Below are 25,296 nucleotides of genomic sequence, written 5' to 3'. Positions count from 1 at the left end.
ATAATCCCAGACTCCACATTCAAAGTTTTCAATTTTACCGGAAAAAGTCAAAATCATTCTCATCTAAATCATCTAGATCACAAGAAATCAGCATGTTCAAACTAATCCAGAGAATTCTTCCACAAATTTCATTCATATATTAGTAAATATCAACACATGAGTCGAAGCTCTATCGGAAACAGATTCTCTAACTCACAAAGATACGGGTAAGGTCTGTGCACATACTACCTTCCCCAGACCCCACAAGACACAAAGGATCATGACAATACGCAAAGTTTAACAATGTAGTCACAATTGGAAAAGAGCTAAACCACTGAAGCATTTTATCAGGAAGCTAAAATACAATACATAGATACCTTGTTCTTAACGCAACCGACTTTAATATAAATATTACCAATTTGTATTACCTTCTGTTACTTGTTCAAGAGAGGAGGATGCGTGGTAAGTGACTATTCGCAGAGCAGGCCAAATTTGCAAGTATTCCACAGTATGATAAGCTGATATACACTCAGTAAGTGATAACGCGGGAAGAACATCTTCATGATCAAAACAGAATATAGCACATAATGTCATTGCTAATTCATCACGATTTTAACATCTTAAGTAAAGTAAACAGAAGATGGAGAAAAACTTACCGACATAATGCTGTCATACTTTTATAGAGAACCTCATGCTATTATCCATGAGAAGTCATGGGAGGAAGCTTTGTAATGTTATGGCTTGTTCTTTGCTAACTGTCGACCATCCATGCTTATTAAGCTTAATGTACTCAAGTGATTAAATCAATGATAAATTACTTTCCCAGTAAGTCAATCAAGTAAATATCAGATTTTTAAAAAGTTCATTGCATACAGTAACAATCAATTTATAAGGCAGCCGCTTGAATGATTTCATCATATACTATATTGTATGTTGTATGATCATCGTCGCTGTCAACTGTTGGCGGCCGGATTAATATTTTTACACAATTCGAGTTTTTTGCTCGTGATAGAGCAACATAAAGCTGACCATGTGAAAAAACAGACTCTCGTAAATAAACTCCAACAAAATCTAAAGTCTGACCTTGAGCTTTATTTATTGTCATAGAAAAACATAATCTAATAGGAAATTGTGTTCTTTTAAAAGGAATAGGCAGTTTCTCATCCTGCGAGGACAATAACGGTATTCTCGGAATAAATACATAGGTGTTTTTGAAGTCACCGCTTGCAATTGTAGCACTTATAACATGTTTTTGAAAATTACGACATATAAGTCGTTTACCATTACACAAGCCTTCGCAGGGATTTAGATTCCACAATAACATTACTGGACAACCTTTTTTCAAAGTTAATTTGTACGGAGGTAAACCCGGAGGATGTAAACTATGCAAGAAATCTTCATATTGGCTTTGATCATGCGTTTCAGTGGTTTCGTCAAATGCAACATATGTTCTAGAATCACCAGAGAATTGAATAATGAGCGTGTCATTTATTTCATCAACGAAATCATTTTTTGTTGTCAGAATAACACGAGAAGTCACAGAGGCCATATCACAGGAAGATGTATATAAATTTGGATAAGTTATTTTAAATAAAACATTCAAAGATTCTTGTTCGCTAATAAAAGGAACAATAAAAGAATCGGGAATTTCAATCTTACCCTGACAATTTGTTTCTGCTTTTCCGCTTCCTATTTGCATCAAATATTCAGAAAAGGCAGGATCAGTTCTTGCTCTCATATTTACTGATAATCGCAGTTTTTCAAGTCTATTCTAGATACCGGAACATAGTAAACTTTCTTCTATGAAATCCTCTTTTGTGCCACTGCGAACAACTGGAAGAGTTTGTCTGAAATCTCCACCGAAAACTACAACTTTTCCACCGTAGAGTAACTTCGTATCCATCAGGTCTTTCAATAATAAATCTAAAGCCTCTATCAGCTGTTTTTGGGCCATTGATACTTCATCCCAAACGATTAATTTGGCATCACGTATCAATGATGCGAGCGAACTTTGCTTAGTAATATTAGAAGAGAATTGTCCTTCAATATCAATGGGGATTTTAAAACGGGAGTGAGCAGTTCGTCCTCCGGGAAGAATTGAAGCAGCAACACCTGAACTTGTTGTTGCTAAAGTCACAAATCCTTTTGATCGTACAACAGCCAATAACGCACGGTACAAAAAAGTTTTGCCAGTTCCATCGGGACCGTCAATAAAAAAAGCTCCAGACTTATTCCGATATGTTCTGTCAAGGATTACATCATACGCTTTTCGTTGCTCATTGTTCAATTTAGTTTGCAGGAACAAATCCTCATCTGTAACGATTATATTTCTTTCAAAATGATAATCTTTCGCTTCTCTAGCAGTAGACGAAGCCCAAACTCTTTTGGGTACAAGGGTAAATTCATTTATGTCACGAACCATTGAGTGCAATATATCGTTGATATGATTTAGAGTCATATGATGAATCTGATTTTGATTCACATCAGGCAAAATCTTAAAATCTTCACACATAGAATCTTCAAATTGGTGCCACAGTTCTTTTGGGTTAGCAGGATTACAATATACCAATAGCGTAGCAAACAAACGTCCCAAACTGTAAGGCATTTGATATCTTACAGCTTCGGACATACAATCTATCAAGTTATTGTCACATTGTAACAATCCTCTTTTTTCTGCTGCCTCTCTAAACGTAATACAACAAACTCCATTTACAGTTCTCAAATCTTTGTATGATTTCGGTGCTTTTATATTCATTAATAATAATCTAAGATAATATCTTTCTCCCTCTGTTGGGTGAGACGTCACAATACGTCCAATAACAGTGCCTTGCTTTCGACGGCTCCACGTTCTATCTCGTTTGGACCAGACAAAATATTGTGGAAATTCCTTGTAAAGTAAGTTTAAATTCTTGGCATCCTGATTAATTCTGTTCATTATAAAGAACTCAGTCAACATTGTTTTCTTGATCATGGGATTATTCATAATTGCATTTACTTTCTCTGTACTCTTAAAAGAGACAAATTGTTCACCTTTAAGGTGTAGCTGAAGGTTGTAAACAGTTGGAGTCATCTCACTAAGAGGAAAACCAATTAAACGCCAAGTTGCCTCTGGTGCCGAAACCCATCTAGCAGATTGATATTCTTTGATCTCATCAATTTCGATGTTTGGATCATCAGCCTGTACGAAGAAGGCAATTTTGTCATGTCCCTTGCAGATATATTTATAAATAAGCTTGACAACTCTAATATCAGAACAAACTTCAAAATTAATATGGCAATTAAATTTGCTCAGTAAATATGGATTGTAAGGAACTACCCACGAATTGTCAAGAAAGTGTTTTCTAATTTTCACAAGTTTGCCAGTATTTTGTCTGCGATAGATTGGATATGAATTTTTTCCCTTTGATGTATGATTAGCAAATTCTTTCGGATATTTAAACTTACAATATCCCTTACTCTTCGTACAAGGACATTTCAGATTTAAAGTACCACAAGGTCCGTGCATCATATGTGTAGTAACAAGTGAGTACAAGTAAGCACTCGTATCAGAATCAGGTAATTCAGCGCAAACAATTTTATCGTAAGATTCCGGAGTTAAAAGTTTATATTCAGTGTTGAGTATAATAAGAAAATGAGCATGGGGAAGACCACGCTTTTGAAATTCAATAGTGTCCATAAAAGCAGCGGCTTTTCCAAAAATATTTCGCTTTAATATATCTGTTTTCATCTCTTCTACCTTTGCTCGGAACACTCTGCTAACTAAATCAGGCCTATTTTTTACCTCATCTGTTACCAATAAATGTTCAGCTATTTCTGGCCAAGATGGATTACATGTCATTGTCATAAATATATCAGGTCTTCCAAAATATTGTACCAACGCAATAGCGTCCATATATCTTTGGCGCATATCTCTAGGCCCCCCTGTAAAACTTGCCGGAAGAAAACCTTTTTTGCCAATTTTTGATGCATCTCTTTCTCCGTGTCTTAGAAAATCAAGAATCCCTGATAACATATCAACTCGAAATAAGTCAGGGTTAAATGAATAGAAATCTAACCTTTGAGTCTCAGGCTTGATCAATTCGTCAACCGAATATTGTTGGAATAATCTGCCAGCGTGTAAAACTCCATTTTCTTCGTCGTCTCTCATTTGGAATTTGTAACAGTAGTATTCACAGCATGACACATTATTTCTTTTTCTTTTCTTTTTTTGCAAGAATTGAGCTTCCATGTCAAGGAGCATCTCAACCGAGCAGATGTTCTCTATACTTGGGAGCTGCTCATGTTCGTAGTAACTTCTACGCCTAACAGTATTACTCGTTTGAATAACCTTTTTAATACCACAATGCCATCCATTCTGGCCATAAGGAAACAGTAACGGATACTGCAACGGATCATAACAACCATAATAATAATTGACCAATTGGCTCTTGCTACTCTAGGTGTAAATGCGAATGTGTGGTAAAGACACGTTGGAACTGCTTTCCTCTTCTATCCATATTCCTGCTACTTCTGATGATGTTGGTAAGTTATAAGTCCGTTGGTCTAAAGTAGAGTCACACTTAAGCACAATATAAAAGTTCGATAATTCAGGGATATGTATTTTTTTTTTTGATAAAAAGATTTCAGAAAGACAGAGTATGGATTGAGTTTTAATATGTCCATCAAAGTTTTGATAACTGATTCGTTAAGCTGGTCCGAGAATGCCATCCGATTTGCTAGCTCATTTTCTGTATCATAGAAATATAGCTGAATATTTTTGGCTGACCGACTCGAGGGCACCAAGTCATCGATGAAATGATACATTTTCCGTTGAACTCTAAATGTATAAATACCACGATTTCTTTTTGCTAAATTTCTGTCATAATTCACTCCAAGAGAAGTAAATGCAAACATATTGTTGTACATTCTGGCGTAAGTGCGAAAATGTTTAGATTCCTCAGAATTCCCTAAATAAAGATTTGTTAATTCAGCAGGTAACCCATAATGAATCAATTTCACCGACCCATTGTCACAACAAAATCCTGGTGATTCCTATTGAAATCTTTTGGCTTTACAAAATTTACAGTTTGGTACAGTTTTCAAGGTGGAAGAGGTATTAGGCAAGTCATTAATGTTGCAGTGACGCAATGCTCTAGATTTACGACCTGCGTATTTAAGATTTTGGTAAACACAAAGCATTTTAACCAAGAGAAAGAAATGGTTAAAATGATTTTAAACCTAGATAAAACAAACCTTTGTTTGTGACAGCACACGAGTTAATATTATACGGGTTGGTCGCTGTTCCTGATGTTGATCCTAAATAAATATAAGGAATCCTCATTTAATTCTGGGTGTTTAGGGCAATCTATAAATTTAAGCAGCATGAGCTGAACTTACCAATTTCAAAAATGCTAGGACGACCAGCCAGATTTCTGTCACTATCAACAGCAGCGGAACCATGCACTACGGACACATTTGCTAAGACACACAAAGATAAGAGATATTAATGCAACCATATTGGGCTAAAGAACCGTGACTTATACGCATATAATGTTTGTAAATGCAGAAATGCCTCCCTGTTGATTTTGAGCAGCCAAAAATGTTAGAGAGTACTAACCTGTTTCCAAGAGAGGAGATGAGGCTACGGTTACGTCGGCTCTTTGCTCAAACAACTCTGTTGTAGAATGAAGGTATGCCGTTCGTCGTTGCAGTAAGTTTATTTGTCTTTCATCAACTGCCGTAACTCTATACACTTCACGGCGTCGCTGTTTTACTTTGGCGCATCTTTCTTCAGAGCACTGACTTTTGCCTTTTTGTTTACGGCATGTCGAATCAGTTGTATTTTCGAATGTAGACATTTCTGCACATCAAGCCAAAAGTTTAAAATAAAAAATATGTATGAAAGAGCAGTCAATATCATCGAAGATTTGAAAAGGTTGACAGAGAGAGAAGAACAAAGGAGCAAATCAACAAAACAAAGAATAAGGCTATTCTTATATGTAAAATTAGACCCATAAAAGTGCAGGGTTATTTTACATTACGTGATGATTTAGGAACTCTACTTACATTTTATATAGACAGTTTCAAATAATTAGCTTATAACAATATTTTTTATGTAGAAATTCAAGAAAATAGCTCTATTCCTTAAGTTTAGCCTCATTAAATTTCAAAATCATCTCAAATCTTCACTAAACCGTCCAAATATGGTTTATAAAGTCAAAACTGTTTCCAATCGGTTGCCACCATACGCGGTCAAAAACATCACGATGATGCAAATACAAAAAAATTCAAAGATGTAGTTCTTTTCAACTTTCAAAAGTGCATAACCAGACTTTAAAATCCCAATATTAATTCCCATAAACGTAAATGACAAAACCAGACTTGAACTTAAGAATTCTAACCCACATATTCGAAATTGAACAAACTATTAGCGTAATACCCAATAACTTCGAATTCAGTTTGGTCTTGATAAGTTTGGGAAGCGTTGAGAAAAATCATAGTAACAGATTCGACAGCATAGGATTTTAGAAAAAATTAGCAAAAAGCAAAAAGCTGGGGGAAAATCAGAGGAGAGAAGAGGAGGAAATGCACAGCAAAAGCGAAAACAGGGAGAGAATGGATAAGGCAGAGGCTGAGGCGGTTATATATTACGAAGCGGAGCAATATGATAATCACAGACATGTCAAAGTACAATGCTTTAAAGCTATCAAGTACAAGGCATTAGTAGCATATAAATATGTGAATTTCCGAAAGTAACCCGCAACAAGTAGGCATGTCAACGAAGACATGTCTGCTTCAGCTGTGCAACTCTCTTCTTCTTCTTCTTCTAGGAGAATATTACTATTATATATAAGAGGGAATGTGAGGACTTTTGTAGTCTTCACAATAATTTTCCAAATTTTTAAAAACTTTTTTATTAATTACTTTTATGTCCTAATTTTATTTATTTAAGTCAATTTTTTTATTTTTTGTTTTTAAAGCCTACTTTTCAAAAGTTATCGATGCTGGGACTTTGTATCCTTACAATAATTTTCAAATTTTTTTTAAAACTTTTTAATTAATTACTTTTAGATCCTAATCTTATTTATTTATGTCAATTTTTTTTATTTTTGTTTTTAAAGTCTACTTTTCAAAAGCTATCGAACCTCCTACCTCATTTTTCACGTTCTTTGATTTTCGATTGGTGCTCGATATCGCATTGAGCCCAATTAATCGATAATTCGCATTCCGCATCGCATCTATTCGGGGGAGCGTTCCTCCAAAGATTTTTTTCCATATCCATGTTCGAACCCCTAATCCCTAATTAAGAGAGGAAAGTACTCCATCTCACGTACAAGTTAAATTATGTATTTGTCTTAAAAGTTTATTAACTATGTATATATTATTTATTTAGAACTAAATAACTTCGTAAAATTAGGATACATAAGTTATAATGTTAAATTCGGTTCCAAATTTGATTTGAATTAAATAATTTCATCAAAATGGAAGTTAAAATATTAAAGGAGGGAATGAAAATTTTGCTTTTATATAACTACCCACTTGTGGACTACAGTGGGTATATGGTTGTTGTTGTTGTTGTTGTTGTACACTTGTACTAACACAAATTATATTCTTTAGTTAAAATATCGCTTTTATATGCTTGAGTTTGGGGGGCTTAGACGGCCTCACATAACTAGTATATATATATATATATATATATATATATATATATATATATATATATATATATATATATATTTAAAAAGCAAGTTGTTTTCTTGAATAACTCTTTGTCCTTTAGTGCATTCCTTGTTAGTCCTGATGGACCCTTAAACGCGTTTTTGTCTTCTACGAGTAATGTGGCATGTATTGTCATATTGAATGGTATGTCCATTCTTATTGTTTTATTGTTCCCATTTTACATGGCCAGACAGTGGGACAAGCTCGAAGTACTCCAAGTGGGAGTTCCCGAAATCGAGCAAGGGGACAATGTAGAAGAGTACGTCATCGTAGGACACATTTCCGTGGACGTGAAGTCATAAAGAATAATGTTCCGAGGGCGACGCAAAATCTACTAAGGGATCAAAGGGCTATACGAAGGGAAGGAGAGAAGAAATTCAAAGAGTTTAAAGCTTTTAAGATGTCTCCTAATACTTTAGTGCCTAAACATATTGAACTTTTTCAGTTGAAACGAGATGAACTGTCTAATTTTATTGAAATCTCGGATTGGGAAGCTTTAGCAATTTTAGTAGATTCCCTCCGAGAGCCTTGGAGTGGTATTTTAGTTAATATTTATCACAATTTCTTTCTAAGTCAACCTTTTGAGGTGTATGTTCAAGAACTTGAAGTTGAGTGGGAGATTATGAACTTGTAATTTGAATTGTGAATTTCTTTTCAATATATAGTTCTGTTATTTAACTTTCTTTTATATCCCGTTTATTTATTTATTTTAAATGGGTTGAGACTTAATTGAAAGTTATTAAATAAAATTCACGCTAAGATTTATTTTTTTCATTTTTGATTGAACATTTAGACTGTAGATGATGATCGGAAACTTTGTGACCTTTCGATTTTACACTAAATGTGAAGTCATTTATGGGAATTAATTTGCTTGAGTGTGAATATCACATGCATAAATTTGTTAAAGTAAATATTGATGAATAAAAACTTGCTTAATTGTCTCAATCAACATATATGGCATCTAAGAGTATCATTCTCGATTTAACAGAGGTGAAAAACTGAATGGCGAGAATTACGACATCTGGAGTCGTAAAATGTGGTATGTACTAGAAGAGCAAGATGCTCTGGAAGGTATTAACCATGTTTTGGTTCACCCAGACCGCAACACAGAAGAGATCTGGAAACTTACAATGCGTGGAAAAAGAAAGATTCTACTGCACGTGGAATTATTGTGAGTTCTGTTGTTGATGATCTCATTCACGAATGTGAAGAATACCCTACTGCTCATGCAATGTGGGCACACTTACGAGAGACTTGGCATGTGGGTACCACCGTGACCCGCCTTAGACAAAACCGACTATCAAATTTGATACTTACAAGAAGGTCATGATCACAATGTCGTTAAACACCCCAGGTGATGTCTAACATGATTTCTCAACTCAAAAGTGCCGGTCATGTTCTCTCTCGACGAGAAGGTGTTCAGGGATGATCCGCCTCTTCCCAATAGTTGGGAACACTTGAAGGTTAACTCAACCCATAATGATAGCATCAAAACTTTTTCTGATGTTGCCCGTCATGTCGAGCTTAAAGACCAAAGGCATTGGTGCGCTAAAATCGTATCTAATGCCTATGTGGCAGAATCCAGTGGCACAAAGTCTTCAGGATTCAAACGCAAGAAGAATTAGAAAAATGACGGAAACTAAGAAGGAGACCGGAGAAGGACCCTCCAAGAAAAGGAACAAGCCAAATCCCAAGAATGGAAAACGATTTTTCAAGAAGAAAGACAAGAGTAAGATGAAATGCTACAACTGCCATGTTCCAGGGCATTTTGCCTATGAGTGTCCCGAGCCGAAAAAGGTAGCATTTCAAAATGCAGCTTTAAGTGCTACATATGTTTCTAGCACTCTTTTACTAACTGAATCTTATCCGTGGTGGATTGTAGACTCGGGGGCCACCAACCACGCGAGTCGTGATCGAGGCATTTGTGGAGTTTCGTCGAGTCTCACCCGGATCAAGGTGGATATATGTAGGATATAATGCAAAGCTTCGAAGTCAAAAGGATAGGCACTTGCAAAATGGACTTGCGTGGTGGCCGAACTTTGATGTTGCATGATGTCCTATATGTCCTCGTAGATCCGACGTAACTTAGTATCTCGTGGTCTCCGTTCTTCTAGATCTAGGTTTCGATTTAAAGTTTAGTCGCAATGGTGTTAGAATTACTCAAGACAATGTTTTTTATGGTTTTGGACTTCGTTATGATGGTTTTATTGTTTTAGATTGTAATCCTTCAACTTATGACTATTATGTTGACCGTTGTATAATGACATGTTATTTTAGTAACGTTGATGTTGATGTTATTACACGGCATGCAAGATTAGGTCACATAGGGCAAGACAGGATGAATAGATTGGCAAAGGAAGGGCATTTAGGTCCTTTCCCAAAATTGAAATGCCAAGTTGTGAAAATTGTCTTGCCGGAAAGATTACACGTAAACTATTTGGGAAGGCTAAAAGAGCAGATTCCCCGTTGCAATTAATCCATTCTGATATTTGTGGTCCAATGAATGTAAGGGCAAGGTCGGTGCTTTGTATTTCATTACATTTATTGATGATTTCACGCGCTTTGGTTATGTCTATTTGATTTTCATAAATCAAGCACTTGCATGCTTCGTAAAATATATGAATGAAGTTGAGAATCAATTAGATAAAAGTATAAAGACTTTAAGAACCGATAGAGGCCGTGAATATTTATCAAAACAGCTTTGAAGAATTATGTAATGAAAAAGGCATTACGAGACAGTTAACTACTCCTTACACACCTCAACAAAATGGTGTAGCAAAAAGGAGGAATGGAACATTATTGGACATGACCAGATCTATGATGGCGCAGGCAAATTTACCTATCTCCTTCTAGGGAGATGCATTATTGACTGCAGCCTACATACTAAATAAAGTGCCTTCTAAATCAGTTACTTCCACTCCCTATGAGCTATGGACTGGTCATAAACCGAACTTGAATGATCTACGACCTTGGGGTTATGCTGCATATGTAAAGGATCGTTTTGGTAAGTTTGGAAAACTGAGTCCAAAAGGGAAGAAATGTATCTTCATAAGATACTCAGAACACTCCAAAGGGTATGTGTTCATTGGTGAATTAGAAGATGGAAGTATAACGGAAATTGAATCACGAGATATCACATTTTTAGAAAATGATTTTCCCAAAAAGGGCATAATAAAAGAAGGAGAGCCGCTTTACGGACTGTTGAATTCAGATGATCAGACAATATCTTCGGACATGTTTGATAGTCAAATAGATCAAGATCGGTTCCTGGTCCAAGTGGGAGTTTTGAATCCCAAAATCCTTTAGAGGAATCTAAATTTCAACAACATAAGAGTACCAGAAAAAGTGTACCTAAACGATCTTATGAGATTGAAGATTACGTTTTCCTGGTGTCTCCCACAGAATTGGATGAGCCTAATTCTGTGACTGAGGCTTTGACTAGTCCTGGAAAAGATGAATGGATGAAAGCAATGAAAGAAGAATTGGAGTCCATGAGAACCAACAAAGTCTGGGATCTGGTTGACCTTCCTTCTGGGCATAGAGCTATTGGGAACAAATGGGTTCTCAAGATTAAACATAAAACGAACGGGTCAATAGAAATATACAGGGCACGATTGGTCGCAAAAGGTTTTACCCAACAAGCTGGAATAGATTATGAGGAAACTTTTTCACCAGTTGTGAAGTTTACCTCAATTCGGTTACTTTTGGCTATTGTTGCACGTTTGGATCTAGAGTTACACCAAATGGATATGAAGACAGCTTTTCTCAATGGAGAATTAAACGAGGAAATCTACATGGAACAACCTGTAGGTTTCATCGTTAAAGGCCAAGAAAAGAAAGTTTGCAAATTAAAAAGATCTATTTATGGCCTGAAGCAGTCTTCAAGGCAGTGGTATTTGAGATTTCACAAAGAGGTGATTTCATATGATTTCACCATGATCGATGAAGACCATTGCATCTATGTGAAGAAGTCCAATGGAATGTTTGTAATTCTTTCCCTTTACATGGATGATATTTTATTAGCCGGGAATAATTTGGAGTATATGAAAACTATCAAGTCATGGCTTTCAAAGTCATTTGACATGAAAGACATAGGTGAAGCAGACTATATATTGGGTGTTAAGATCCAAAGAGATCGTTCCAAGAAGGTTTTGAGTCTATCTCAAGAAACTTATGTAAGGAAAATTTTGGAACGCTTCCGAATGAATAGTTGCAAACCCATGGATACTCCTATAGCAAGAGGTGAAACTTTAAGCCTTGAAATGTGTCCGCATTACACCGAAAAAGAAAAGAAGACATGTCTCGAGTTCCATATTCTAGTGTTGTCGGGAGCTTGATGTACGCTATAATGTGTACTCGTCCGGACATTTGTTATGCCGTAGGTCCGGTTGCGGCAGTATCCAATCGGAAGAGATCATTGGAAAGCCGGAAGAGGATCTTCCGATACCGAAAGGAACTCGTTGATTATTCGCTATGTTATAGTGGAAATGATTTACACTTGAGAGGATACACGGATGTCGATTAGGCGGTGACTTAACGATAGAAAATCAACATCCAGTTATGCTTTCTTACTTAATGGTGGTGCTATTTCATGGAAAAGTAAGAAACAAACTTGCACGACTCTTTCAACTATGGAAGCTGAGTTTGTGGCTCCGTGCATCCGGATGATGTTAAGGTGTTTGGTTAAAAAGATTCTTTGAGCATTTGGGCGTAGTCAAGCGGCTATTGCATACACAAAGGATCCTAAGTATCACAGCAAAACCAAACACATTGACATCAAGTATAACTTTGTAAGAGAAACAATAGCAAGTGGAGAAGTAACTTTAAAATACATACCTACGCGAGAAATGATATTTCGATCCTTTTACAAAGGCGATATCTAGAGACCCTTCGAGAGAAACATATTATGGCTCTAGGTTTGCATAGGATATGATTATATTTCTGTATTGTAAAATGACTTGGTTGTTACAATATTTTCATCAATATTTGACTCTTGAATTTGTGTTCATATCTTCTATGCATGTGATTATGTAATTTTATTGATAAAGTGTGTCGAACAAGTTGCGAGGTTGGCTTTCTCACATAAGCAATCATCTCTTACGTTGAGTAACGTGAAGAGATGAGTTCCACCACCATGTTATGACTTGTTTTGGAAGCCAGATATGAGTTTCTTTAAGAACATGGATTTGAGGATCATTGAAGAGAAAAGCTTAAGTTAGACATTTTGGAGATGTCTAGATCAAGATCTGTACGGTGTTGAATGAGTAAAAGAATGAGACACATGTGCCAATATAAGGTGAGAACACCGTAGCACGTGTTTCATACCACGTGCGCTAAGAGACCAATGGGTTAATGGAAAAATGGATCCCTGCTTCTTCATTGTGTGAGACCCCGAAAAGTTACATTAACTTTTCAATGGAATACCCTTTGACCTTTGGTTGTTTCTTGAAGTTTCAATCAGTGCTGCTACTTTAACATGTTACTAATAGCCACGAGTGATTCGTCAATGCAGTGCATGTCTAGGAAAACAGTTGATTTGGAATAGATAGATTCGAGTAGAAAGGGAAGACAATTAAAATTATTAATTTCACTTGTATTCATAGGCCGACCATTACACTTACCATAAGAGTGTCAAGTGTATTTGTGGATATAAAGTTAAACATGAACTCGAGTTCACCTCTTTAGAGGACGAGGGATCAGATAACTAGCTACTAGTGTAGCGGATGATGTCTGGGGTATTGCGAGTAATAAGATCCTCATGTTAGTAGTGAATCCCTTCCACATGTGATTGGATTTCTACATAGAGCTCTTGTACAACCTTGATGTGTTAAGAATGTTGTAGCTCTTGGTGCTCGCGGGTCGCACGAACTATTTGCCAGTATGAATTACGCGTGCTGTTGAGGTAATGTTGGTTTTGGGTGTAGCCCACCATAAGCGAAGTGGGAGATGTTGGATAATGGGCTGGGCTATGGGTCGCTCAATGTTGGGCTGACCTGACCCGGTTAGTAGGATAATAATGAGCAATTTCCTACAAAGAAGTTACCACTACTCTGAACGTTAACAATGTGAAATTGTGGGAACAGTTTCTTCCAAGTAACCACTTCTTCTTCTTTTGCTTTAAAAGAAACTAGAACGCTTTCTTCTAAAAGATAGAGAAAAATATTCATCTGGTGTTCTTACAGAAAGGAATACACAGACAAAACAAAAAGGGCATTTAGTTTGTGGATATTAGTGTTCTATTTCCTAGTGAAGTAGAATTGGCTTGAAGCAACAAAAATTCTGTGAATTTTCCGTTGCTGTTAACAGGTACACGATTCTTGTTCTTGTTACTAATTTTTAACACTAACTTACTCCATGAAGGCAGTAGGTTCGGAATGTCCCCATTAATTATTTTATTTAGAAGTCAACTTTTTAAATGAACATAATTTCATTTCATTCTTAATTACAATCAAGCCAAGAAAGAGCGACCACTATACTTCTTCAAAATGCTTTAGTAGCCGGGGGAAATGAAAGGTTACAAAAAGAAACCCCAAAAGGGTGAAAGATATACAGAAAACAAAAAATTGTTAGAAGGTTAATTTTATTTTTGCTATAACATATATATAGAGACACTAAACTTAGATGGGGTGAGTTATATGAAGAAACTAGGTTCTGATAAGTTAATATTATGGCTCATTTGATCTTGTCTCTGTTCTTGTTCTTTTTCTTCCTCTTCATCCTCTACTTCCCAAAGAAAATGTGCATAGGAGGCCAACACGTAACTGCATCATAAAAAAACACTTAATTTAGTTTCATATATACTTTACTTAACCTAAACTAATACACTATCTAAAAACCAGAAATAAGCGGCAGATAAAATTTGTAGCTAAATAGCCAAATCAGTCCCTAATATTAGGGAAAAAAAAGTCTCTAATCTTATTTAGCGAAGGATTAACGATAGATCATCAAAAAATTGTGCTAGTTACGAGATATTAGAAACAGATTAGCGATAAATTCAATAGTTAATTCCAAATTTTTTTATATTGATAGGGTAAGTGAATTGTTATACTATTATCTCACTTAAAAGATAACGACAAGCAGTAATTATCCATAAAAAGTGGGATTAATTATTTGGAAAAAAATAAGGTGGATAGGTTTTAGAATATATAAAATGAGTTGTTTGGTCCCAGGGATAGAGGATAACAATTTCGAAATAAAATGTGAGATTATTTTATTTGTTGCGGTTGAATCCTTTTATGCTGTTATAAGCAATTCTAATATTGTTTTCTTTTTTGTGGTATTATTTTTATACCACACTCAATGTGGATAGCACTTCGGAGTCCACTAATCCTGGAATAAAATGACAAAGAGACAAAAAGATGTTCATCTCCAGAACTCTTTTACCGAAGCCCTTTAAGAAAGTCAAGGTTAAAATTGGAAAAGGTTATCCAAATTTATCTATTGTAAAATCAAATACATATTTTATATTAGACTCACTATATATTTCATTTCTACTCCGATGAACCAAACATCTACAAATAAAAGTATATTCACTAAATAATCTCGTCGTTATTTAGTTCTCATATTACGTACAATTCCCATATTTTAATTCTATAATATAACTTGTTCATAAATCAGACGACAATTACTTACACTGAAAGTATTAATATATAGGTAAAAATGAGTTAATCCCTTCATGTCATATATAAAAATTATTCTTACCAATCGTCTGGTGCAGCTTTAACAGCTTTCTCAAAGTAGTTTTGAGCACGAGGGGCGTCTTTATGGGATCTCCAAATTAAATCAGCATATAATGAAAGTACATTTCCATCAGTTGGATTTGCCAAAACTGCTCTCCCACAATATTCTTCTGCTTTCACCAAGTTTCCACGGACCTGTTTGGTTTTCAATATACAAAAAGCAACAACTCTTAGAAACTGAGTACGTGGACATCTCCGCATGCTTTCATTTTTGCAATTTATATAATACTTTAGTACTAAAATCTTTTAAATTATTATAAACCATTTACCAAGTTAAAATAAAGAAATGCAAGTTTATATTAGTACCTCTTTCAAGAATCTTGCATAATTTCCAAGAAGCTGTGAATTCCCAGGATTAGCTTGAATCATCTTTGTGTAATACAAATCAATACTATCACTCCCATTATTTGACGAATCCCAATACTCAGAACCATCACCATTTCCACCATCAGAATCATCACCACCTCCACAACCACCACATTTCTTTCCACAACCGGCTCCTCCACTTCCACCACCGTCAACCACCAGCTCCACTGCCCTCGTGTGTTTCTCTTCCTCAACTTCACTCCCGTCACCCGTTTCAAACTGATAATTCGGAAACAACATCAACCCATTATTCAGCCTTACCTGCTGAAGACAGTTATTTATAACCGTTTAAGTTTATAGATAACGAGATGTTACATCAATTTTAATATAGTAGCATAAAAATAGGCAGCAATGGTTTTAGGTACGAGTCTTATCACAATAACCAATTATCAATATAAAAATATTCACATGCTAGGCCATTAAAAGAAGGGACCGGAACCTTGGAGCAGAGGTAAGTTGTCTCTGTGTGACCTATAGATCACGTGTTAGAGCTGTGGAAACAGCCACCGATGTTTGCGTCACGATAGATTGCCTACATATCACCCCTGAGGTGCGGCCCTACCCCAAACCATGCATGGATGCGGGATGCTTAATGCACCGGATTGCCCTTTTTATGTTATTCCATTATAAAAAAAATTTAAGTTATATACGCAGTCAATATAAGAAATTTTTACACTACCAGATCTCTTTTACCTTTTATAATAAATAAGTTACTTTATTCTCAAAATATAAATCTCATGTTCAAGGAAGCTTACTTATACATCCTCCGAGGTGACCTAATAGTAGGAAAAAAATTACACTAAGTTAACATTATATTCAACTTAAATTTGGCATGAGACTTAGGCCACATGTACACTTGGGAGCGGCGTGTTGAAAACATAATTAAACCCCATGCAAAGATGAATGAGGATAGCACGTGAAGGGGTACTATGTCGAAGACATCATTAAGCATATGGAAAAGGAATCCTGCCCGTACATGAGACGGGGTGTTGAAGACAAAAATAAAGCCCATAAAAAGAATAATTAATTTCAAAACATGAAAAGGTATACCGAAAACATAATTAAGTAAATAAAAATATACTCGCTCAAACATATATGAGATTATCTAACAGTTTATGAGCACTACCTCATCTTCTTTCTCCTCTTCATATGTTTCTTCATCAACTGTGATAGGAAGTATGTTGGGCATGGCCATGCAACAATTGCTTGAAGATGATGGCCTATTGAACAGTTTAAGATCAGTTTCAGACAAAGCTCTGGACATCTTTGGTATTGAATCTAGTGATGAGCTTGAGAGTGATGTAGATGATCTTGACAAGTATTTTGGTTCTGGGGATAATTGTGGTAGCCATGAATAATATTGCTTCAATAATGGACTTGAAGAGCTACGAAGAAGCATCATTAATTTAATTATTCACTTGTTGGTCAGAAAATACTTGAGAATAATTTAATGAGTCTCAGTTCAACCAAGTTGGAGCAGAGGTAGCAGAGTTTGTTTGACCTTTTATAGAGGAAACAATATGTATATTGTGTGTGTGACAATTTATATTTTAATATAATCTACCTATCCTTGCAATTTTTGTGTTCAAGATGTTAAAGTTATAAAAAAAAAAAAAAAAAAATTGCTATAGATAACAATTTTTTTAGTTAAGATAATTAAACATTAAAAACTATTTTGACTTTCTAAGTACTTATAGTGCTCAAGTTTTAAGTTTCGCATGAACTACTTTTCAAAATGCAGTTTATATACAAATAGATGATGAAAGCCCATGCTAGCACAGGCCCAACACAAAAAATAGTACCACACTTTTCTTTTTAGTCTGTCTTAAAAAGAATGATATATTTTTATGTTTAGAAGTCATTTAACTTGAAACTTCCTCTTTTACCTTTAATGAAATGATTTAAATTCACACAAATATCTGTGACTTGTTTTAGACCACTAGTTTCAATGATCTTTCCTTTCTTTTTTAAATTTCGTGCCTATTCAAACTATGTTACATAAATTAGGACAGAGAGAGTACCTTTTAGTAATATAATTATGAAATTTTTATTATAAAAAGTATTATAATTCAATTAATTGAAAATATCAATAAATTATTTTACTTAGTTCGCTTCTCCCATATATGACTTTCCTGGTTTGGTTCTCCAATTAAAAGATTTGAAATACACCTTCTCCTACCGAGTTTCATGCCATCATCTCTTTCTACTCAACAACACTGAAAAGCGCTTTCATGTGTTAGCATCTGGTCTTAAAATTTTAAGTATAGACCAACTTCATCATTTTAAGAAAATATGTGTATACGTTTCTTGACCGTTTATATTTCGTCTTTTTGATGTTATTCCTCATTATTTGTGTGAGACATATGTGTAGTTTTAAATCTTTTGATTTTATGACTTCTTTAGCGGTTTCTGTGTTCAATTTAAATCGTTATTTCTTTTTTCATGAATTTCTCTTCTTTAAATTTTCTCTAAGCATACATTTACCATATTCTGAACTTATTATCTTTATTTAAATATTTTTTTTTTTTTTTAGCAATTGTCTCTTAACTGTTCACGTGGACCCACCTTATTTTTTTTTAAATTTCTACTATTGTCGAAGAGTGGGCCCCACCTTAAATTTTATTTTTTTATTTTAACTATATTAGAAGAGTGGGTGGACGACGATCCAACCCACTCTTCTAATATAGTAGAAATACAACTTTAATTTTCAATTTTTTTTTTAAAGTGTCCAAGTGTATACTTTTAACTTGAAAATATTGTCCAAAACGCAGACTAAATTGGTAGAAATGAAATAGGTAATCACTCTTACTGCCGTTATTTGAAATATAGTCAGCGCCACTTTAAATGTAACCGACATCCACTCTACTTTGCACAAGTTATATAATGGCAGAGTTGTTGTGATGGCTGATATCTACTCGGCTGCACTTGATTCTTGAAATGACTTAGATTGTACTATAATCATTGAAAACCAAAGTTAATCAATGAACTTGGAATCGGATATGAGTACTCAAAATCGATTTTGACTAGCTTCATTCAGATTCACGAAAATATGATGATAAGCATGATTTCATTACAATTTTTATTCTTTTTAATTTTATAATATTAATGAGAATTTATATAAGAGATCCTTTTTTAGTGTTTTATTTACCCTACGAAAAAGAGGAGGTGGAACAACAAAGAACAAACATATCTGAAGCTTGCTCTATCAGGTTAAATAAATTTTAAATACATCACAAAAATGGTCATGTTTTAAACTGTCATCCTAAAATTGACAGTGTTGCACTTAACCCAAACTAATTTGTCGGCATTCCCGTACTTTGTTTACATACGGCCGTTGTTTTATTTTGTGGGGCCCATATATGTGAATCTGGACCCACAAATGCAACTCGTCACACTCGAGGGAATGTACTTCAACGGTCCTAATTTGTCTAGTCACGTGACACTTCTCACGTGCCAAAAATGATAACAATAACATAACCAGTGTAATCCGGGAGTCTGGGAAAAGTGGTGTGTATACACCCACTTCCACTGAGTCACTGACTGTTGCCGATACTTACCTTTCATTATATCTTTTAAATGATCTGATAGTGTAAAATAAAGATTTTCTACTGTTAGTGGAATAACTTATTCGCACTCGATAGTTATACCGATCTAATAAATACATGACACATGTTTTAAATTACACCCTTATTACTAAATCATTATTAATTAATACACATGCTGACATTAATTTTTAACATCACCATGATAAAGTAATATGATTTGGTCTAAATACCGAGCACGAGTAAATATTTACTCTATAAAGGGACATCATAACAAATTTATGTTAGCAAGACACATGTAGATGGGTGCAATTCTTGGGCATCTAAGTGTGCAGCTATACATAGTTGCTTAAGAATAAAGACAGCCTGCAAAGACGGAGTTGGACTCTGGTTAGCAAGAATTTAATAATTTTGTTGAGTGACCAGAGTTGCATTATCTACTAGTCATTTGGATATTTGCTGCCGGTACTGCTTATATGCCTATATTTTCTATGATTATTGATGGAGAATATTCGACTCTGAGCTTCTGATATACTCTTCTCTTCAAAATGTTTATTCTGCTTTTTGACTAGCCAATAAATAAAAAAGATTTTTGAATCTTGTGGTCTCAAATTAAAGATATGTAGAATGTACCAAAATGTCCTTTAATCTTATGATCTTAAACATACCACGTGGAAAGTTGAAATTAAAGAATTACCAAAAAAGGAAAGAGGCATTCTATTTTAAACGGTCGTAAAAGCAAAGTAAGATAAACATTTTGAAATGGAGGGAGTATTTGTTTTTTATAACGTGCTAAAGTTAATAGGATAATCTTTAAGATCAAGATCTTCGATAGCTAGAGGAGGAGGGATATACTGCTCTCATATGCAGCACTAGGATTTCTTGATATTACATTTTTCTTGGAGACAAGATATTATTCCTTGAGCGACTTACTTATACATGAGTCCAAATTAAAGGTCAATCCAAGATTTAAAGGCAGTGAGTGCACTTTTTAATTTATAGTAAGCAATGTGTGCGTGTCTCATTAATATGATGCATATTCTAAAAAAAAAAATTACTCTTAATTACTATACTTACGTACTATATATTCTACTGTAATGAATTGCAAAGCAGTAAAGCAAACGAGTAAGAAAAGATTTTATTGAGTTTATATATGCTCCGCGGAACTGTCAGCGTGGCCCGAAAAATAAGAACTTGTTTGCTTGCTATAGATTACATGCTTATACATTAGAGATGATGAAAATCAGATTGGATACAAGTAAGGAAAATGATGTATTTATAATCTAACTCTAGGTAAGGTTTTTCGCATGTTCAGATATTCATAATGATCGTTATCTGCACTTTGAGTCCATTATGTTTGTGGATACATAAAGCCAAAGTGGATCCAGAATTATGCGGAATCGGTTTATCTGTGAGGCATATCATGACCGGGTACTGATGATCCACCGGTTGCTTAAATCCGGACCAAGGCAAATCATCACTGATGTACCAGGTTTGTCATGAACTGGAAACATACCCACAGGATGTTATTCGGGCACAATCTTGAAGCCTGACCGAAGCTATCTTTCCTGATTTGGTTCTGACTAGACTAGATCTGCCACACTTCATCTTCTGAGCCGTCCATGTGCTGAATCCGTGTTTTGACAAATATGATATTATTGAAGTCTTTTTTGATTATTTTCTTTATTCTTTAAGAAAAAGAGAAGATGACGGAGAAGCGTGGAAGAAACAAAGTATAAAGCTGGCTTCATTAGATTAAGTCTTAAATGCATCACAAATATGACCATGTTTAATAGACAACTATTGTGATTGCTGAATTTTTTTATTTTGTATCTCACACAACTGACACTAGTTGTGTGAGGTTCTTTTCTTTTTTCTCACAAGTTAGTGGACCCAAATTTTACATTTTTAAGACCACTAATTTGTGAGACGAGAAAATCTCACACAATTAGTGTTTGTATAAGGCACAAAATAAAAACAATTGTGATTGTCGGTGCACTTAACCCCTCCCCGATAGAGCTTCCGAGAATAGAGATGCACAAGGTGCTCCATGGTGAAAGACTCTTCGATCAGGGCAACAAGATATTTCAAACATGTATTCAGGCTCCACACTTGAGGCCAGCTTGAGCCAAGCAGATGTTATATCTTATGCATAGCTCACAAAAAATTAAGTCAACTGGAAATGTGAACCCGATGGTGAAGAGGTACGTGAACATGAAAAATAGCTGTCAAAATAACTAGTAACAAAGTCGTCCTCCTGAGCATTGTAAACGTGTACTTCCCCTAGCTTCTTGCCTTTCACAGTCCCCCAGACAATAGGGACGTGCTCCAATCATATCAAAGAAGCAAACTCACCCACTGACTTGTCCCGATCATCGATCTACTTTGAGATTTTTTTTCCAGGATCAATAATTCAAGTAGAAATCCAACACCTTAGAAATAATGTCAGACACTGTCACCTCCTGTCTGGGATCTCGATCAACCCCCTTACTCTTGGTCGAGGGTTTGCATGCGAGAGCCTTTTACTTCCTTACCAACGTCATTGGTTCCACAGGAGAAATCACCTTTCAGTGATGTTAGAGTCGGTGGCAGTACAACGTTGGCTGGTTTGAAGGTGTTGGTCTTGAGATGCCATGGCTGAGCATATGTAGAGGTAACACTGAAATCGATGAAGATTCAGAAATAGAAAGTTACGAGAAGAAAGAATCTCTTGAGCAAACTAAGATATCTTTGGTAGAAGGCTGAAGAAGACGAAGAAGAGGTATCGATTAGAAGATCTAGTATTAATAAGCAAAAAGTAATTATTGTCTTGGTAACTGTGATGACATCACCTTTAATCTCGTCTAAGACAAGTGTCATGTATGCAAAATTGAAAAGACATCTACCAGTTCAGATTCAAGGGTAATATTGATGATCGTGCTTCTATTCCCGCGTAAAAAGCTTCACTTCCTGACAACTCCCCAGATCTACCCAGAAAGTGGGGGTGGGGACTATCGCTATTGGTGATAAATATACCAGGGTGAAGACTATTTGATCAGACATGTGGCAGGCACAAAAATAACTCACAGCCAATCCCGAACCAGCCTACGACAGCCTGTCCAAAGATCGAAGAACATTTAATCGCCCAATAACTTCGTCTCGGTCCCAGTTTGCACACAACGGCCAGTCATGCTTCATAAGGATATATTTTGGAATATCAAAATACTCAAACCATTTACTTCCCAAAAACAATCAAATTCTGATATTTAATCACGTTTGATCACCACGATCCTATCTAATGGTTGAAACGTGCGAGATTCACGGAGTCGGTTACAAAGGTATTACCTTATCAATTCCCCATCATCTCATCATTGTAAATCATTGGATTACACATGTTACTATGAATACACTCAAAAAATTGTTGCTGATCTATTCTTGTTCATCATTGCTTACAGTCATCCGGCCAGGAATATTCAATAAAAATCTCTCTCTCTCTCTCTCTCTCTCTCTCTCTCTCTCTCTCTCTCTCTCTCTCTCTCTCTCTCTCTCTCTCTCTCTCTCTCTCTCTCTCTCTCTCTCTCTTTAGTTTGTCATATCCATTCAATTGCTTGCCTTGCCACAATTGTTATTTCTATTATATTCATATTATCAAAAGGATAAATTATATTTAGATTAACTACCTTGCTTATGACCTCAATTTTATGAGTTTAATTAGTTGATCTGATAAACAAATATTTAGGTTAAACAATTTTGACCAATCAAACATAGAGAAATTGAAAATTCATACCAAACACACTCTTACTTACACATGAGTCCAAAGGTCGATCTAAGATTGAAAGGCAGTAAGTGTACCTCTTAGGAGTAGTATGCAATAGGTCTATTTCTCTTACTAATTAATATGAATACATATTCTACAAAATTTCCTTAAAATTTGCTATATATATCTTGGTAACTTACTCCATGAAGGCAGTAGGTTCGGAATGTCTCCATTAATTATTTTACTAGTTCCTGGACACGTGTGTTGCATGTGTATTTCATGATTATTAGATATCGTTTGAATTCTTAAGTTTTGTTCATGTTGAATATTCAACTTATCAATATTCTTGTTTTTTTTATTTTTTATGTTTCAACAACATATAACATACATATGAAATATGAACAATGTAGGCTATAAATGCGAATAGTTCACATGTAGAAGCTTTTGCCTCGTCTTCAAGAAACAAAGTCTTCTTTCTTATACAATCGCGTTCATATATCGAGAAGTTGTTGTCTAACAAAAGTAGCATTTTCTGAATACTATACAAAAATCCGGTGATTATTCAGTATCTAGGTAATTTACCCGTGCTTCGCGCGGTCATAAATGAGCTCATTAAGCTTACGAATTTGGATATTAAAAATGATGGAAAAAATAAAGATATTAATTGAGAACATTCTAAGATAAAATTTGACGTTGTTAAATTATATCTCAAGAACTTTGAATTCTAACATTTTGTTCCATGATATAATTGCATTCTCAATATTGATTTATCTTTTGTGAAATAATCAAGCATCTTTTTCTATTTTGTGTACAGAAGTAGTGTTAGAAAAATCAATCTCACGGCATACATCTTACTCGTACTCAAGAATTTCATCGTGTAAAGATTTCCTAAAATCATCACTGTATTAAGATAAATAGTGAATGTAATATGCTGGACCCAACCTCTAATTTGAGAAGAAATTAAAAGTATTCTCTGAACCAAACCTGCCAACATAAGCACAAATTATATGACCTTCTGACCTTCACTTTACAATTTGGCTTAAGTGTTGTGCTTAGTCTGATTCTTCTTATTCTATTTGGTAATGTGCTTGGTTTAAAGGTTTTTTAAGGATTTACAGGTTTATTAAGTAAGGTGCTTGGTTTAATTCTGTTTATTCCATTTAATAGTATACTTGGCTAAAAGGCAGGTTTAAAGGTTTAAAGATTGATATTTTATTTCATATTAGTAATGTGCTTAGTTGGACGTCTTAAGCAATGGTTTTGGGGGGGCCTGAACTATGATCAAGATGTTCATTAATTTGTCTGATTGCTCTTGATTATAACAATTATTAGGACCTGTTTGAATGGATCTCTGGGTGGAATTTGTGGAATAAGAATGTACTTGGTATGGTTTGAAGGGTCTTTGACGCTGTTAAATAAACTGAACTCAGGGCAGTCCTGAGATGGTCCTTATCTTGTCCAAAATGATCAACCAATTAGTAAAATAGGTTTGTTAAGTGGTGATGATAGTTATACTTGCTTTAACTTAGTAATGAGGTGCCAAATCCTGAAAATGGTATTAAGAAAGAACTTTAAGGATTGGCATGTTAATATAAAACATGTGTGTGTGTAGGTCTATTTTTTTTTTTTTTTTTTTTTTTTTTTTGGCCATGTGTAGAAGTGTCCATGTGTGTGCTATGTGTAGAAAAATCATCTTTCCAAGATTGGAATCACATAACTTTTGACAATTAAGAAGATAAAAGAAGAAAAGGGGAATAGTGGGAAAACCTTGGAAGGAGTCTGTCTAGGTTGTCTTTGGTGAAGTTGCCTGGTACTGCCTTTTTGGGATGTTGTGGATTGAATTTCTTTGAATGAACAAGTAGTGCAGGGTCAAGAAGAGGACTGATGGTGATGTTTAGGGTCTATGAAGTTAAAAATGGTTTTGTATTTGAGTCTGTCTTGCTTATCATATGTGATTTGGTCCTAAAAGAAGGACATATATGCTCTGAGATGTTGTGTGGTATAAAAGGATAAAGTCATTTCATAGTTAGACTTTGGGTTGAGGTTGCCTTTGAATATTAGTCTGTGTCATTGCCATTTAAATACTTCTGTTGGGTCTGTCTTAGTGATCATACTTGTAACTTGGCCACAAAATGTTTAAAGTTTGGATGGAGTTCAATAAGTCAACTATGGTAGTTCTGTGATAGTGTTAGGTTGTTCTAAACCTCCCTAAGGCCCTTAGTGTTGTCAGGGTATG

The 25,296-nt window shown here is 35.1% G+C and overlaps 4 protein-coding genes across 4 annotated transcripts; all 4 read right to left on the bottom strand.

The window, feature by feature from the left end:
* Positions 1–865: 865 nt before the first annotated feature.
* LOC132039153 (uncharacterized) lies at positions 866–1,717 on the bottom strand. Its single transcript, XM_059429695.1, has one exon. It carries the CDS (start codon positions 1,715–1,717, stop codon positions 866–868), a length of 852 nt encoding a protein of 283 aa, XP_059285678.1.
* Positions 1,718–1,750: 33 nt separating this feature from the next.
* Positions 1,751–4,884, bottom strand: LOC132039152 (uncharacterized). The gene is made up of 2 exons (XM_059429694.1): positions 4,612–4,884; positions 1,751–4,360 (listed from the first exon to the last, which is right to left on the bottom strand). Exons 1-2 carry the CDS (start codon positions 4,882–4,884, stop codon positions 1,751–1,753), a joined length of 2,883 nt encoding a protein of 960 aa, XP_059285677.1.
* LOC132040346 (uncharacterized) lies at positions 2,487–6,290 on the bottom strand. The gene is made up of 6 exons (XM_059430979.1): positions 5,576–6,290; positions 5,356–5,436; positions 5,212–5,274; positions 4,035–5,123; positions 3,010–3,157; positions 2,487–2,906 (listed from the first exon to the last, which is right to left on the bottom strand). Exons 1-4 carry the CDS (start codon positions 5,814–5,816, stop codon positions 5,011–5,013), a joined length of 498 nt encoding a protein of 165 aa, XP_059286962.1. The 5' UTR covers positions 5,817–6,290; the 3' UTR covers positions 2,487–2,906; positions 3,010–3,157; positions 4,035–5,010.
* Positions 6,291–14,085: 7,795 nt separating this feature from the next.
* LOC132039151 (uncharacterized) lies at positions 14,086–17,258 on the bottom strand. The gene is made up of 4 exons (XM_059429693.1): positions 16,909–17,258; positions 15,723–16,001; positions 15,379–15,551; positions 14,086–14,438 (listed from the first exon to the last, which is right to left on the bottom strand). The coding sequence occupies exons 1-4, from the start codon at positions 17,182–17,184 to the stop codon at positions 14,309–14,311; spliced, it is 858 nt and encodes a 285-aa protein (XP_059285676.1). The 5' UTR covers positions 17,185–17,258; the 3' UTR covers positions 14,086–14,308.
* Positions 17,259–25,296: the final 8,038 nt, after the last annotated feature.

This window comes from Lycium ferocissimum, chromosome 12 (assembly GCF_029784015.1).
Source record: "Lycium ferocissimum isolate CSIRO_LF1 chromosome 12, AGI_CSIRO_Lferr_CH_V1, whole genome shotgun sequence".
NCBI classification, from domain to species: Eukaryota; Viridiplantae; Streptophyta; class Magnoliopsida; order Solanales; family Solanaceae; genus Lycium; species Lycium ferocissimum.
The sequence above is the reverse complement of the archived record's forward strand: the minus strand, read 5'-3'. Positions and strand labels throughout refer to the sequence as shown.

Excerpts from the sequence above, each read along its gene's own strand:
- LOC132039151 (XM_059429693.1), bottom strand. The coding sequence starts at position 17,184 with ATGATGCTTCTTCGTAGCTCTTCAAGTCCATTATTGAAGCAATATTAT. Across the intron at positions 15,552-15,722 it reads ATGCAAGATTCTTGAAAGAG|GTCCGTGGAAACTTGGTGAA; the intron begins GTACTAATATAA and ends AAAACCAAACAG. Across the intron at positions 14,439-15,378 it reads AAAGCTGCACCAGACGATTG|TTACGTGTTGGCCTCCTATG; the intron begins GTAAGAATAATT and ends TTTATGATGCAG.
- LOC132039153 (XM_059429695.1), bottom strand. The coding sequence starts at position 1,717 with ATGAGAGCAAGAACTGATCCTGCCTTTTCTGAATATTTGATGCAAATA.
- LOC132039152 (XM_059429694.1), bottom strand. The coding sequence starts at position 4,884 with ATGTACAACAATATGTTTGCATTTACTTCTCTTGGAGTGAATTATGAC. Across the intron at positions 4,361-4,611 it reads TAAAACTCAATCCATACTCT|TATCCGTTACTGTTTCCTTA; the intron begins GTCTTTCTGAAA and ends GATCCGTTGCAG.
- LOC132040346 (XM_059430979.1), bottom strand. The coding sequence starts at position 5,816 with ATGTCTACATTCGAAAATACAACTGATTCGACATGCCGTAAACAAAAA. Across the intron at positions 5,437-5,575 it reads ATCTCCTCTCTTGGAAACAG|CAAATGTGTCCGTAGTGCAT; the intron begins GTTAGTACTCTC and ends TGTGTGTCTTAG. Across the intron at positions 5,275-5,355 it reads TCCTAGCATTTTTGAAATTG|GATCAACATCAGGAACAGCG; the intron begins GTAAGTTCAGCT and ends ATATTTATTTAG.